This window comes from Peromyscus californicus, unplaced genomic scaffold (assembly GCF_007827085.1).
Source record: "Peromyscus californicus insignis strain IS unplaced genomic scaffold, ASM782708v3 Scaffold_20__1_contigs__length_68692818, whole genome shotgun sequence".
Classification (NCBI taxonomy): domain Eukaryota; kingdom Metazoa; phylum Chordata; class Mammalia; order Rodentia; family Cricetidae; genus Peromyscus; species Peromyscus californicus.
Window position 1 is genome coordinate 58108189 of NW_026294503.1, and position 13246 is coordinate 58121434.

Consider the following 13246-nt stretch of genomic DNA (forward strand, 5'->3'; position numbering starts at 1 on the left):
TCTAAACCACTGAGCCATCTCTCCAGCCTCATATGTGGTTGGCTTTTATGTCTCTTTGCACATGTGTTTTAGAGGACCAAAGTGCTTCATTTGATTAATTCACATAATGTAATATTGCTTATCAGTGATAATTCTCACTAGAGTGCTTCTAATTATACTTTTATTGAGTGATGAATGAGAAGAGAAAATGAGCAAAATGGAAAGAGTACCAAGTTCTTCATTGACCTTGAACCTGAACATGGGTGAGAGAGCTTGGAAAGTGAAAAGACTGAGCAATGTACACTTGATTAGGCCCTTGTCCTCAGAGAGCAAATATCTGTTGTCATGTTGGTATGTGTATTTGTGGCATTAAGTATGTGTGTGTCTACCAAGGGAATAATGCAGTTTTAAAATTACAGGTAAGTGGTACCACAGGTTCATAGTCGTCTTTAGTTGCTGAGACAGATGACTTATATCTTTTGTTTATCATGTTTTGGAAGTTCAGAAATACCTAGAAAAGTGTTTTTACCCACATTGTAATTGTACCTCAGAGGCTGTTTAAAATAGGGTGACAAAAGCCCAAATTAAATTCTTTATGTTACAGGATGATTCTGGCTACCGATGGACAAGAGATGATCATTCCACAAGCCGACAGCCTGAATACAGGTAAAAAGATAAGAAGAATAAGTACTTTGATACTCTTACTGTCTGCGATGTGTGCTGTCGAAATCTAACAGCAGATGTGTAGCTGGAGTCTTCATTAGGGTTTGAATTCGAAAGCAGAGAGCACTGTCTCTGTGTCTGATGGAGCTAATAACTGGTGTTCCTCCTCATTGGCTGGCATTTTATAACTGACTATATATTTTAAAATAAGTCTGAATATTGATAGTCTTAAAAATTATTAAATTATTCTTAATGTTTGTGGATTATGAGGTATAATTTTCTTTAACTGGAGAGTAAAGCATTTTTTATTTTTCCAGAAGTAGCCTTTTGAAAGTACTCAGCCTTACAAAGTGTCTTCTGTCATAAGGTATTATCTCTGGTGGTCTATTTAAATTATTGTTTATTTATTTCTGTATATGTATGTATATATTTGTGTAGTGGGGTTTGTATGTACTGTGGTAGAGGTCAGAGGACAACTTTTGGGGGTTTGTTCTCTCCTGTTCCTGGGACCTGTGATTTGACCAAGAAAGGCTCCCAGTCGGCTTATGTGGTGAAAGCTTGGTCCTCAGCTGATGATGCAACTTTGGGAGTGGAGAAAGTTAGGTCACTTTGGCCCTCCCTCATAGCTGCCGGAAGTGAGTCCTCCACACGTGCTCCCATTGCTTGGATGTTCTACCTCACCTGGTTAAGGCCACTCTCTCACCCTTACCCAACAAGAAGTTTTCAGCACTTGGAAATAAAGGGAAGCGCTTTCATTATTGTGCAGCTATTGCCTCTAGCTAGTGCTTAAAGAGGCCCAGCCCCGATCAGAAATACTTAATAGCTTATATATGGATGGCTGTTACCGTAATCTTGTCTCCGTGGCCATTCCAGGGTGGTCTTTGCCCCAAAGGAGAGTTTTCCCAGAGCTAAAACAAGTTTTTTTTACAGGAGGTGAAATTGGCAGGTTTCTAGTCAAGTCAGTTTAAATTTTCGCAAACAAAACTTGCTGTCTGTGCTCATTTCCAGAACAAAAGGGAAAGGACGGGCAGATTGGAAGAGCAGACAGTAGCAGTGAAGTTGTCTCTGTTCAGAGTTTCTTATTCCTGTGCAGCTGTTTCCCTAGCGGGCTTGTTAATCCCATTCAACTAATGTTTTCCCTTTCTCCTTATACCTGAGGCCCACAGCAGAGCTACAAAACAAGCCAGCTATGGATTGGCAGCTCTGAAATTGTGGTCAGGATTATTAAATCTGTGGTGCTTGAGGTCGCTGTTTCTCAGCTGTTTGTCACAGTGACGGAAGTCTCACAGAAGGTGGTGGCCAGGGTGGGTTGTTGCTGTGGCCGTGTGGAAGTGCGTCTGTGGGAGGAGTTGGTAATGTCTGTAGAAACAGCTTCATGTGCTGCAAATAGAGCTTACTGTGATGCTGGGGAGAGTTCAGAAAGCCGGCATACAGACAGTGGAGTGTAAGTCAAGACCATTCGTTAGACTCGTGCAGAACTGGGGATACTCCCTGCAACTGCAGTAGAGGTCGGTCGTGCATGGTACATTGCGTTAAAGCTCTGTCTCATCTTGACCATGTTCTGAGACTATATAGTCTGAATTTAATAATGATAATAGACAACTAAATGTACTGAAAGAGATTTGAAGGCAGCCTGGTATTTAGGTTGGGATATATTTATTGCTGGTCTCTTACATCTAAGTTTACAGTGAGAATTGAGCAGAAAGCACAGTGGGAAGTTTAAAAGTTTGTAGTTTGCCCAGAAAACAAGTAAATATATATGAAGAACTTGAGACCAAGCAAAGTGTAGCTACCAAAGAGATCTGAGCTATGATAAGGAAACCATGGTCTGGGGATGCAGCTCAGTGGTAGAGCACTTCTCTTTCTCTCTCTCCCTCCCTCCCCTCCCTCTCTCCCTCCCTCTCTCCCTCCCTCTCTCCCTCTTCCTCCTCCTCCCTTCCTCCCTTCAAGATTTGTTTTTATTTTATGTGTATGAATGCTTTGCCTGTGTTTATGTATATGTACCACATATATTCCTGATACCCAAGGAGGCCAGAAGAGGAAGTCAGATCCCTTGGAACTGTAGTTGCAGATGGTTGTGAGCTGCCATGTCAGTCCTGGGAACTGAACCCAGGCCCTCTGCAAGAGTAGCAAGTGCTCTTAAATGATGAACCATTTCTCTGCCATCAAACAGAACACTTTCTTAGTATGCCCACGGCCTTGGTTTCTCATCTTTAGCACTTAAAAAAAAAAAAAAAAAAAGCCAAGTACTTGGATAATAAAGAAAATGCCTTAGTTCATCTCGGGAATTAGCTTTCCCAACCTATGAATTTTCCTGTGCTTAACTGTTAAGGCACTCAGGCTGTTGTAGGGGTGGAAGGCCCTACTGGTTAAGCTAGTAGCTGACCTTGGTATTATGCACATGACTGGTTTTTCAGACAGGCAAAGTAGAAGTGCCATATAGACTTGCAAAATTTCAGAAGACACTGTAGGAGGCCAGGAAGTGTATAGCAAGGTCAAAGTTGCTGACACCTGCCCTAGAGGGTGCTGTGTGAAGCCCAAGTTGTAGTTGATAGCTAAGAAATTTGGAGATGTTAGGAATGGGGAACATCTGTTCAGGAAAGCTGCAGGCAGCCTACTAGATAGTGATGGTTATGATAAACTGCACTGGTGGCGGTGCTGGTTACTGGTGGGAAAGTCATGGGCCACGGCCACGACTATCGGAGTTTTTATTAGAAAGAAAGGAGGGACGAGAGCCAGGCCTGGACAGAAAGGAAGATGGCAGGATCAGAGAGAGAACACAGAGTGTGGGGGTCGGCATCCAGCTTTTTAAGTCGGGCATTTCGTGACCACACGGCGGGTACGTAGTTGCCAGCACCCGCTGATGATGTAAGATATAAGGCACAGGACCCTGGGCTGCGCATGTACAGAATCCTAACAGATAGGGCTTGCAATGAGAAAGGCTGTAGGGTGCCTAAGCTTTTTGGAGTACATATCATGATACTTGATACTCCATGTAATACATGGAGCTGTAAGATTTAACGTTTCGGGCTTGCCTTGGTTTGGTTCTTTGCTATTCTCTGTTTCTTTTGGAATGGGTATTTTACTGTTTACCATTGTATTGAGTAGCTATTTCCTCTGAATTGAAACATTCTTTCCACTGGGATGAGGGAGGCTCAGAAAACTAGTGATATAAGGCCCAAGAAACTCAGATCATTCACAAAGCTCCTTTTATTATAAATGCAGTGAGCAACACTGAGGCTGAGGCCAAGAGAGCCAGCAGAGCTTTCTGTAAGTCCTGTGGGAACCTAAGGGACATTACTTTTTGTGAGTTGTCACCCTTGCTGAAATAGGCTTTGGGATAACTCACCTGTCTTGAGGCACACACACTTTTGTAAGTAACCTGAGCCCTCAATAAATTCTTACTTTGGTTTGGTTTGGTCATCAGTGCCTTTTTTGGGAAAAGGAAGGAAAAGTCACACAACACATTGTATATTGGAAGTATGTGGCTTATTTTTGGAACTTTCCAAGGGCTCACAGCTAAGAGCTTGCTTTGAGTCCTAGAAGAGCTTTTGCTCTTAGACATTTACACATTGTTAGTACTGTTGCAACTGTGCATCCTTCTGGATTAAAGGAAGGTTAAAGGCAGATCTCTGAGTTTGAAGCTAGCCTAGTCTACATACTGAGTTCTAGTCCAGCCAGGGCTAAATAATGGAAGCCTTTTCAAAAATAAACAACTATGGGGAACTCTTGGGAATGAATTGAATGCACGTTATATTCTGGGATGGTTGTGAGCCTTTGGGACTAGGGTGCAGTATTGTTGTTTGAATATGGCGTGCCCCTCACAGGCTTTATACTTTGAAACATGGTCCCTAGTTGCTGGAATGTATTAATTGCTAATTATCTAGTATTTCCAATAGCCAATAGGTTACCCTTTTTCAGAAATGATCAGTATTATTTTTAAAGTTTTCCTGCTGTCTGTTTTGTTTTTATACTCTCCCTCACCTGTCTTTGTGTATTCTTACTGTAAGAGCTGAGGTAACCACCAGCGTGATCAGGGCCAGCAGGAATACCAGGTGTGCACAAACGTGCTGCCATCACCACTAAGAACAGCAAAGGCAAGGTCATCAAGACCATGGCCTTCTCTTCCATCTGCAGCTGGCTCTACACTTCCCGTAACCACTGGTGTTGAATGTCTACACCTCTTCTGTTCAATATCTATTATTTCTGTTGCTCCTCTTGGGACAGAGTCTGCTATGTATCCGAGTGTTCTGTAAGCTTTGATCGCCTGTGGCTGCTGCCAGCACAAGCTTTTCTTCTCCACCCTCACTCTGACCCTCCAGTCTGCTGCTCTCCAGTCCTCCACTCAGGACCAGCAATCCTTTGTCATCCCACGGAACAAACGCACCGTACCCCAGATGGCAGCCCTCATCTATGATCCCAAAACAGTTCTCTGAGACTGGGTTCTTCCCCCACAGTTCATGAGATCTGTAAGGGACTGTGTGTTAGTCAGCTTCTCTTACTGTAACTTATGGAAAGTAACATCTATTTTGACTCACGATTTCATATGTTAAGTTGAGGACACACACCTAGTGACCCACTTCATCCAGCAAAGCCCCATTTCTTCATGACCAAGGGTCTGGGTAAACCTATTGGCTATTGGAAATACTAGAAAATTAGCAATTAATAAATCAACCGTCAGAAGCATACAATAGAAAATATTTTTAAATGTTCTAGCATAAGAAATGTGTTGAATAATGAAGAAAATGGCCTGTTACTTTGGAAGACCTGACTAACAGTAGAGTCATATGTCTGAGCAGAGTGCCATAAAAATGTCAGTTCTACTAACATTAGGGTGTGAATTTGTTCCTTAAAAAAAAAATTCAGTTTTTTTAATATTGAAAATTGGTAAACTGGTTCTAAAGATAACATGAAAGAATAAAGAGCTAAGTGGAGAAAATAGCCTTAAAAGATGTGAATTCTATAAAAATACCATATATGCAAGTCTAGAGTGAGGGACGGCGCTACGGATGCAGTTGGAGTGAAGTGGACGAGTGAAGTGAACTAGAAGAGGCCTGGTCAGAGAGAAGACTTGGGCTCTAGCCACAGTCACGTGCATTTTAAAGTTTGACACGTGTCAGTATGCCCTCTTTAAAGAGCTGAAGCATATTTCCATTAAAAATCAATTTTAACTTGGATGATTTTCTGTTTTCTTTCTTGTTAATATAAATGAGTTTGTAATTTCCTTTATGTGTACTGCTATAACTGTATCCCATAATTCTGGTGACTTTTGATTATCCTGGTCCAATCTAGATATATTCTAATTATTTTCTGATCACTCAATGTTGCCTATAATATTCTACCTTAAAATTTATTTATCATTAATCATCATTAGTAAGTTTTCTTAATTCATGGGCATTAAAACAAGATACAATTGTATATGCTATCTACATTTCTTATATGTCTGTTTATTTTATGCCAGATACTCTTCTTATCATCCTCTGAGTAAAAAGGTGCTGCATTCATGTAGCCTACATTTTATAATGCATAGAAAACAAATTATGCACTCTAAACAATCATTAACTATGCATAATTGCAGAAAAAGAAAGCAGACTGGTGTAGAGACAGACTACTTGACCCTCTGCATCTTCCTGTATTCTCATGGTCTCTGGGTGTTTACAGTAACGGTTTATGGTTTTTACTGCCTGCCATCTATCTGGCTGTCTGTTGTCTGTTCTTTGTATCAGGTGGGTATGTGGAAGATTTCTCACATAAAAGACTGTAAGAACAGATAGAAAGCAGCATTTGCTTTAGAACAGAGTTGACTGAATAATACACCAAGCAAGGAGTATAGCTAGTTAAGTATATTGGTAGTGTTCTGAGTGTGTAAGAAAGCCATGTCAGCGGTAAGTTTTCTCCCATCCAGTGGAGTACATAGTGATTGTTTGAATTGTGGGAAGAAACTGAAGTTTTGAATTTATAGACAAGTTGTTAAAACAATTCAAAGGACTTCAGTATCCATCCACTGGAGGTCTTATTAATGTCTCCAATAGTGCCCCTAATATGCTACAGAAATATTGAGGTGGGCTCACAAATTACCTTTCAGGTAAACTCCTTTAGTTGGGCCAACTTAGTCTTTCCTTAGGGCTCTTGTTTTTGGCAAGATGAACAATGAGCAGATACTTCTAAAAGTATTATTTGCAGTACTGGGGTGCTGAGCCTAGGTCCTCACATGCACTAAGTAAGCATGCTGTCACTGAGCTTCATCCCCAGCCCCAAATTATTTGTGTGGCATGTTCTCGATAAAGTCTGATGTTTCTTCATGATTATTAGACCTTAGTTATACATTTTGCTGGGACAATTCCTAAAGTGATGTGTTCTTTGAGTTGCAGACATTTCTATTGTGAGCTAATTTTCCCCTAGGTAATCAGTAAGAGGCCATTAAGGGCTATGCTTTGAAGCTATGGAACTACCATTCTTCATCCCACTTTCACATGGTCTTCCTGATCTGAGTTTTTCTTGCCTGAATGTTTTATCGGAGTTATTGTTATAGACCTGTTTCCATTCCTCCAAAATCATATTTTGAAGTTTATGTTAGTTTAGTTTTGGTTGGGGTTTTTTTTGTTTTTTGTTTTTTGGTTTGTTTTTTTTTGTTAGGATCTCATGTAGTTCAGCATAATCTTCAGCTTGCTATATAATGGAGGATGACTTTGAAATACTCATCTTCTGCCTCTACTTCTCGAATGCTGAAGTTTACAGATTACAGGTATGTACAACCATACACCTAGTTTATGTTGTGCTGGGGTTGGAATTCATAACTTAATGTATGCTAAATGAGCACTCTACAAACTACACTGCAAACCCCTTGTGTTGAAATTCAAATCCCCAACATGATAGTGTTGGGTCAGGCTTTTGGGGAGGTGTTTTTTGCATGGAGGTGCAGTCCTTGTAATTGGGGTTGGGACCTGTATTAAGAACAGTGAGAACTTAATTCTCTGTTCTCCATCATATGAGGATACAACAAGGAAATGGTCAACTACAAACCAAGAAGGACTTTTCCTTATATGAGATCTGCTGGTAACTTGACCTTGGGCTTTCTGGCCTCCAGAAGTAGGAGGAATAGACATGTGCTAGGTGTGCATATATACAAAGGTGCTTGGACTTTTGTAACTGCATTTGTTTTATACAGTATTTACTTATATTGAGGACCATGATTTTGTGGCATTATGATTTCTTTTATATGTTTGTACATGCTTTTCTGTTAGTGAGGCTCCTGACTTTGAGTTGTCAGGAGAGGCTCTCTGTGAGTCTTTTGTTCTTACAGGCCTTAGCAAAGTATTCAGGAGATTGACTGCTTATTATTCAGGTGGTTCTTAGAGAAATGTTTGCAGTGACTATTCTTTCTCTTTGTTCATTATTGTGGAATATTTTAAGGTATGTTACATTTGTTTACACTCTGGAACATTTATTTAATGATACAAAGATATGTTGCATTTGCTTATGTTGTATTTAACTCTGTGAAGCTGTGTTACTGTGCCTGTCTAAAACACCTAATGGTCTAATAAGGAGCTGAATGTCCAATAGCGAAGCAGGATTAAGGATAGGTGGGGTTGGCAGGCAGAGAGAAGAACTAGAAGGACAAATCTGAGAGGAGAGGAGAAGGAACGAGAGAAAGAGGAGGACACAAGGGGCCAGCAACCCAGCTATACACCCAGTAACAGAGTAAGAAAGAAAGATATACAGAAGTAAAAAAAGGTAAAAGCCCAGAGACAAAAGGTTGATGGGCTAATTTAGGTTAAGAAAAGCTGACAAGAAACAAGCCAAGCTAAGGCCGGGCATTTATAATTAAGAACAAACCTGTGTGTGATTTATTTGGGAGCTGGGTGGCAGGCACTCCAAAGAGCAAAAAACAATAGTTCATAGATTAGGCTTGTTTACTACTTAATGTAAGAACATTAGATTCTGCATATTCAGAGTTCCCCATTTCTGAACCAAGTCTGATGCACTTGTAGCGTACATTTAGACTAGAGACCAGTTCCTGATATTGCTGTGCTAATGCTCCTATTGATTGCTGCTGAAGCAAAGTCCTTGAGTCTGATAGAGAAGTAGAAATGGGGATGGAGAAAAAGAATTATATATATGTTTTGCAAGTAAAAGATCATCAAGATGTGGTTGATGGGCATAAGAAGGAAAAGGGAAATATCCTTTTGATGGGTGTTTACTGTGTTGTGTATACATAATAGGAATGGTTTCAAGCAAAGACTAGTATTCAAAGTTAAGATTGTATAAGGAGAAGATGCAGTTAGACATGAGGAAGGGATTGAGATCAGAACTCTGGAAGTAATGGAACATCTAAAATAGAATTGGAGTCACTGACATCTACAAATGAGAACTGAAGTGTGAAGATTAACATGGCCGTTGAGTTTGTTTGTATGAAGGTGAACAGTATAGAAGTAGATTTAACATAAGTGGGTAAGTTCTTCAAACATACTTTAAAAGGAGTTGGAGAACTAATAAGCTGGAGAAACCCTGGCTCCTCTGGGTTGCTTTTTCTTTAGGTCATCAGTGACTTGTGCATCTTTCATGGGTTGAAGGGAAAGAGTAAGGCTGAAGCTCCAAGGTAGTAAAAGGATAACTGAACATGATCACCAGAGAAGCAAGATGAAGAGCACTGGTTGGAGGGGCCAACTTTAGATGGGGAGAGCTCCTATAAAGTAAGGAGAGAGAGGAGTGTGTAGGAAGGTAAACCAGGTAGAGGTCATTTGTTCCTTACAGCTGCTCTCTTTCTCATGGTTTGTGGGAAGGTGAGATGACTCATGGAAGGTCAAGGGTTTGGTGTTGGATTAGAGGATTTGGGGGAGAATGATTAAGGCCAATGGTAGTTTGAGCTCCCAAAGACAAGTAAAAATGTTACTGACTGGGATTGAAGGGCTGCTAGGAATTGAGACAGGCACTGTGGTTGACTGACTCATAGGCCAGTGGGATCTCCAGGATACAGCAGTCCAACTCTTCTAGGAAGTCATAGATTTGTGGTATTAATTTGGGGTTTGGGTTGAAGGTGGCGCCTCAGAATTTCAAGGATGAAATGTTGATATTTGTATAATGTCAAGGTTGGAAGGGTACCAAGTGAGACTGGGTTGAGGATCATGGATTGCTAAAAATATAGAGGTAACAGCAGGTACCCAGCAGTTGAGGGTGGTGATGTTGTAGAGCAAGAAAACCCCCAGAATATGCTACCATATTTAGAATGTGATAGTGGAAAACCAGATGTGGTGGTGAATATCTGAAATCTCAGCTCAAACCAGAGCGTTGTAGTGAGTTCACGCCAGAGTGAGACTTCATCTTGAACAATACAAAATAAATAGAATAAGAATTCTGATGTAGGGCATCTCTGGAAAATGATGCCAAAGTTCAAGATGCCAAAGTTAATGTGTATTGCTGAAGTGTTATGAAGGAAAGAGAAAGTTAAAGATTGTGATGTACAATACCCACAGTTATACACATGGATTTTGAGATTTGATCACAGGCTCTGCAGTAGCACTATAAGCTAGCATTTTGTTAGCATCTTTAGGGGCCGTGAGGAAGGTTTGGGAAGTGATTAATATAGGTTTTTTGAACTTTCCTTTTTTTCTTTTTCTTTTTAATTTTCAGCGTGTGTGTGTGTGTGTGTGTGTGTGTGTGTGTGTTGGCCAGAAGAAGGCATCTCTGATCCTCTAGAGCTAGAGTTATATGCACTGTGAACCACTGAACTAGGAATTGCTAGAAATTGAACTCTGGTCCTCTAGAAGAACAGAAGGTGCTCTTCACTGCTAAGCCCTCTTACTAGTCTCTCCCTTCTCCTCCTCTTCCTTTCTCTTTTGATAAAAGGTTTCATTACATAGTCCTGGCTGACCTAGAATTTACTATGTAGACCAGGCTGGCACTGGAGTTAGAATCTCTTAACTTTGCCTCCTGAGTGCTGGGATTAGAAGTATGCCCCACTACACCTGACCTTCTCCCTTCTTTTTGAAGGGATAAAATATTTTAAAAAATACTTCTGTAGCATTTAACTTAGATTGCTTACAGTTTTGGAGCGTGGTGACAGGCAGACTAGACGTGCATGGTGCTTGAGCAGTAGCTGAGAGCTCATTTGCAAGATGGAGGCTGTCTTATTTAGGATTTCTATTACTATGAAGAGACACCATGACCACAGCAATTCTTATAAAGGAAAGCATTTAATTAGGTTGGTTTACAGTTTCAGAAGTTTAGTCTCATGTTTAGACCATTATCATCATGGCAGGAAGCATGGCACCATGTAGGCAGACAACCATGCTGAAAAAGGAGCTGAGAGTTCTACATCCAGATCAGTAGGAAGCAGGAAATGAATGTCACACCAGACCTGGCTTGAGCATTTGAGATCCCCAAAGCCTGACCCCTAATGACTGTACAAAGCGACATTTACTCCAACAAGGGCACACTCCTAATAGTGCCATTCCCTATGAGCCAGTGGGGGCCATTTTCCTTCTAAACACCACAGAGGTAGAGAAAGACTAGGCTGTTGTGGGCTTCTGAAACCTCCCAAGATCACCTTCAGTGACAAATCTCTTTTTTTTTTTTTTTTTTTTTTTTGGTTTATCGAGACAGGGTTTCTCTGTGTAGCTTTGCGTCTTTCCTGGAACTCACTTGGTAGCCCAGACTGGCCTTGAACTCACAGAGATCCGCCTGGCTCTGCCTCCCGAGTGCTGGGATTAAAGGCGTGCGCCACCACCGCCCGGCCGACAAATCTCTTCTAACAGTCCACCAACAAGACACCAATGGGATAAATCCACAGAATCTATTTGATGGCCAAAGGAATTTATTTGGGGGTTAACTCACAACTAGAATAAAGGAGTTGGTCACAGAATCCTGGAGGGGTGTGACATGGTCCAATGCTGTTCTTAGTGAAGAGAAGAGAGAGTGCACTTATGCATCCCAGGTATTAAGGATCCCTGGTGGCCATGCCCAAGGGGCAGATATCTAGCAGCTACATGCTCCCTCACTAGGGGTGGTGCCAGGGCATGGAATAACCTCCCACCTACTACATCTCCCCCTTTGTCTAAGGAAGAAATGTCTAACCTAACACAAAACTATATACAATAGGAATAATGATAAAGAAGAAATAAAGGGTAATGACATAAACAAATGGAACTACAATCGACAAGAACAACATCAAACAAGAGACACATACTAACATCCAGAGAAGTCTAGAGCATAGGAAAATGACATGTTACTGAGATCATTCCAAAAGGTGTCCTATCCTGAAGAATTTGAATCTAATACTTAATATGTTCTAGCTAAGATATGAGAAGATTGTAACTGTAACTGTTAGTCTTCAATTTCATCAAAGACCTGAGAAGGAATATAATAATACCTGAGAAAATGGGAGATGGATGCAAGCAACTTTCGGGAATTTTGCGAGAGTAGAAAAGAGACAGCTGACAGCCTGGACAGTCACCTAAACTTTCTCAGCATCGTTGGTGCTTCCAAATTTGCTACAGGCCTATAATATTTGACAGACCATTTTCAGAAGCAGGAATTCTGAAAGACCATCTTATTCCCATCTTGGCAAGGTTCAGTAGTCGCTTTTCCTTGTGTCCCGCTCATCCAGAAAAGACAGCATTCGTATTGTCATCATTCAAGGCAAGGGCAGTTCTTTGCCTAGTAGGCCATTTTGTGCCAAGATGACAAACTTCCAAACGGAAATGTCCTAGAAGCCCAACATTTTCTCAAGACCAAATCGATGTTGCCAGGAGCAATCATATCTCCCCTCAACAGAATTCTAAGTTATTTAAATGCCATATTCTCTAGGTCAATGAAGTATTTGAAGATTACCTGTCCCCCTGACCTATGCATCTCTTAAATCTTGACAACTTACTAACAACTATAGAGATCACAAGCAAATTGTGACTATAAATCTGTAAGTCTTATGTACCTAAATAACCTTATGACTAAGGCTTCATATAAACAAGGTAAACAGTCTGTAAGAAAATATACAGTAAAAGGACAACGACCTCAAAATTATGACAGTGCACAAAATATCTTAAACAGGTAGAAATGTACAGTGCAATATGACAAAATCCTAAATATGTATCAATATATAAAATACCCTAAACAGAGGTAGAACACATATACAGCATGACAATTATCATTTTACATTTGTATCAATATACAAACATTTCAAATAAGAGTAGAAAAATATGTACATTACAACAAATATAGTTCTTTATTTGTATCAATATACAAGAATCCATAACAGTGCAAATTATCTAAGGCTGATATTTTACTAAATTAGGTTACTAGTATATATACTAATCTACCTTAATATCCTATACCTATCCATTCCCCTTTTTCTTTAGGAGAATACTGAGTCTAATTAATTTTCTTCTACCACCAACCCTGTAACCATCATCCATAACCCTGAGAAACATGAAACCTTTGGGAGAAAGGGCCTCATTTCCTTAGAATTGTTTCCTGCTGTTTTAGGGGTTGACTCTGTGGGGTTCTGTAAGAAAGCTCAGATAGGTCTCAATTGGACTAACTGTATATTCTGCAGCCAGTCTCAGGGTAATGGGTAAGGTTGTCTGAGATTCTGGCTAGACGTGTAGTA

The 13246-nt window shown here is 40.5% G+C and overlaps 1 protein-coding gene across 10 annotated transcripts in view; it reads left to right on the top strand.

Moving 5' to 3' along the window:
- Pphln1 (periphilin 1) overlaps nt 1–13246 on the top strand; it is a 109659-nt gene that overhangs the window by 30251 nt on the left and 66162 nt on the right. For all 10 annotated transcript variants that reach the window (XM_052748725.1, XM_052748723.1, XM_052748718.1 and 7 more), the window contains one exon: nt 584–645. In XM_052748725.1, coding sequence (XP_052604685.1) covers nt 584–645 — 62 coding nt within the window. The remainder of the gene's footprint in view (nt 1–583; nt 646–13246) is intronic.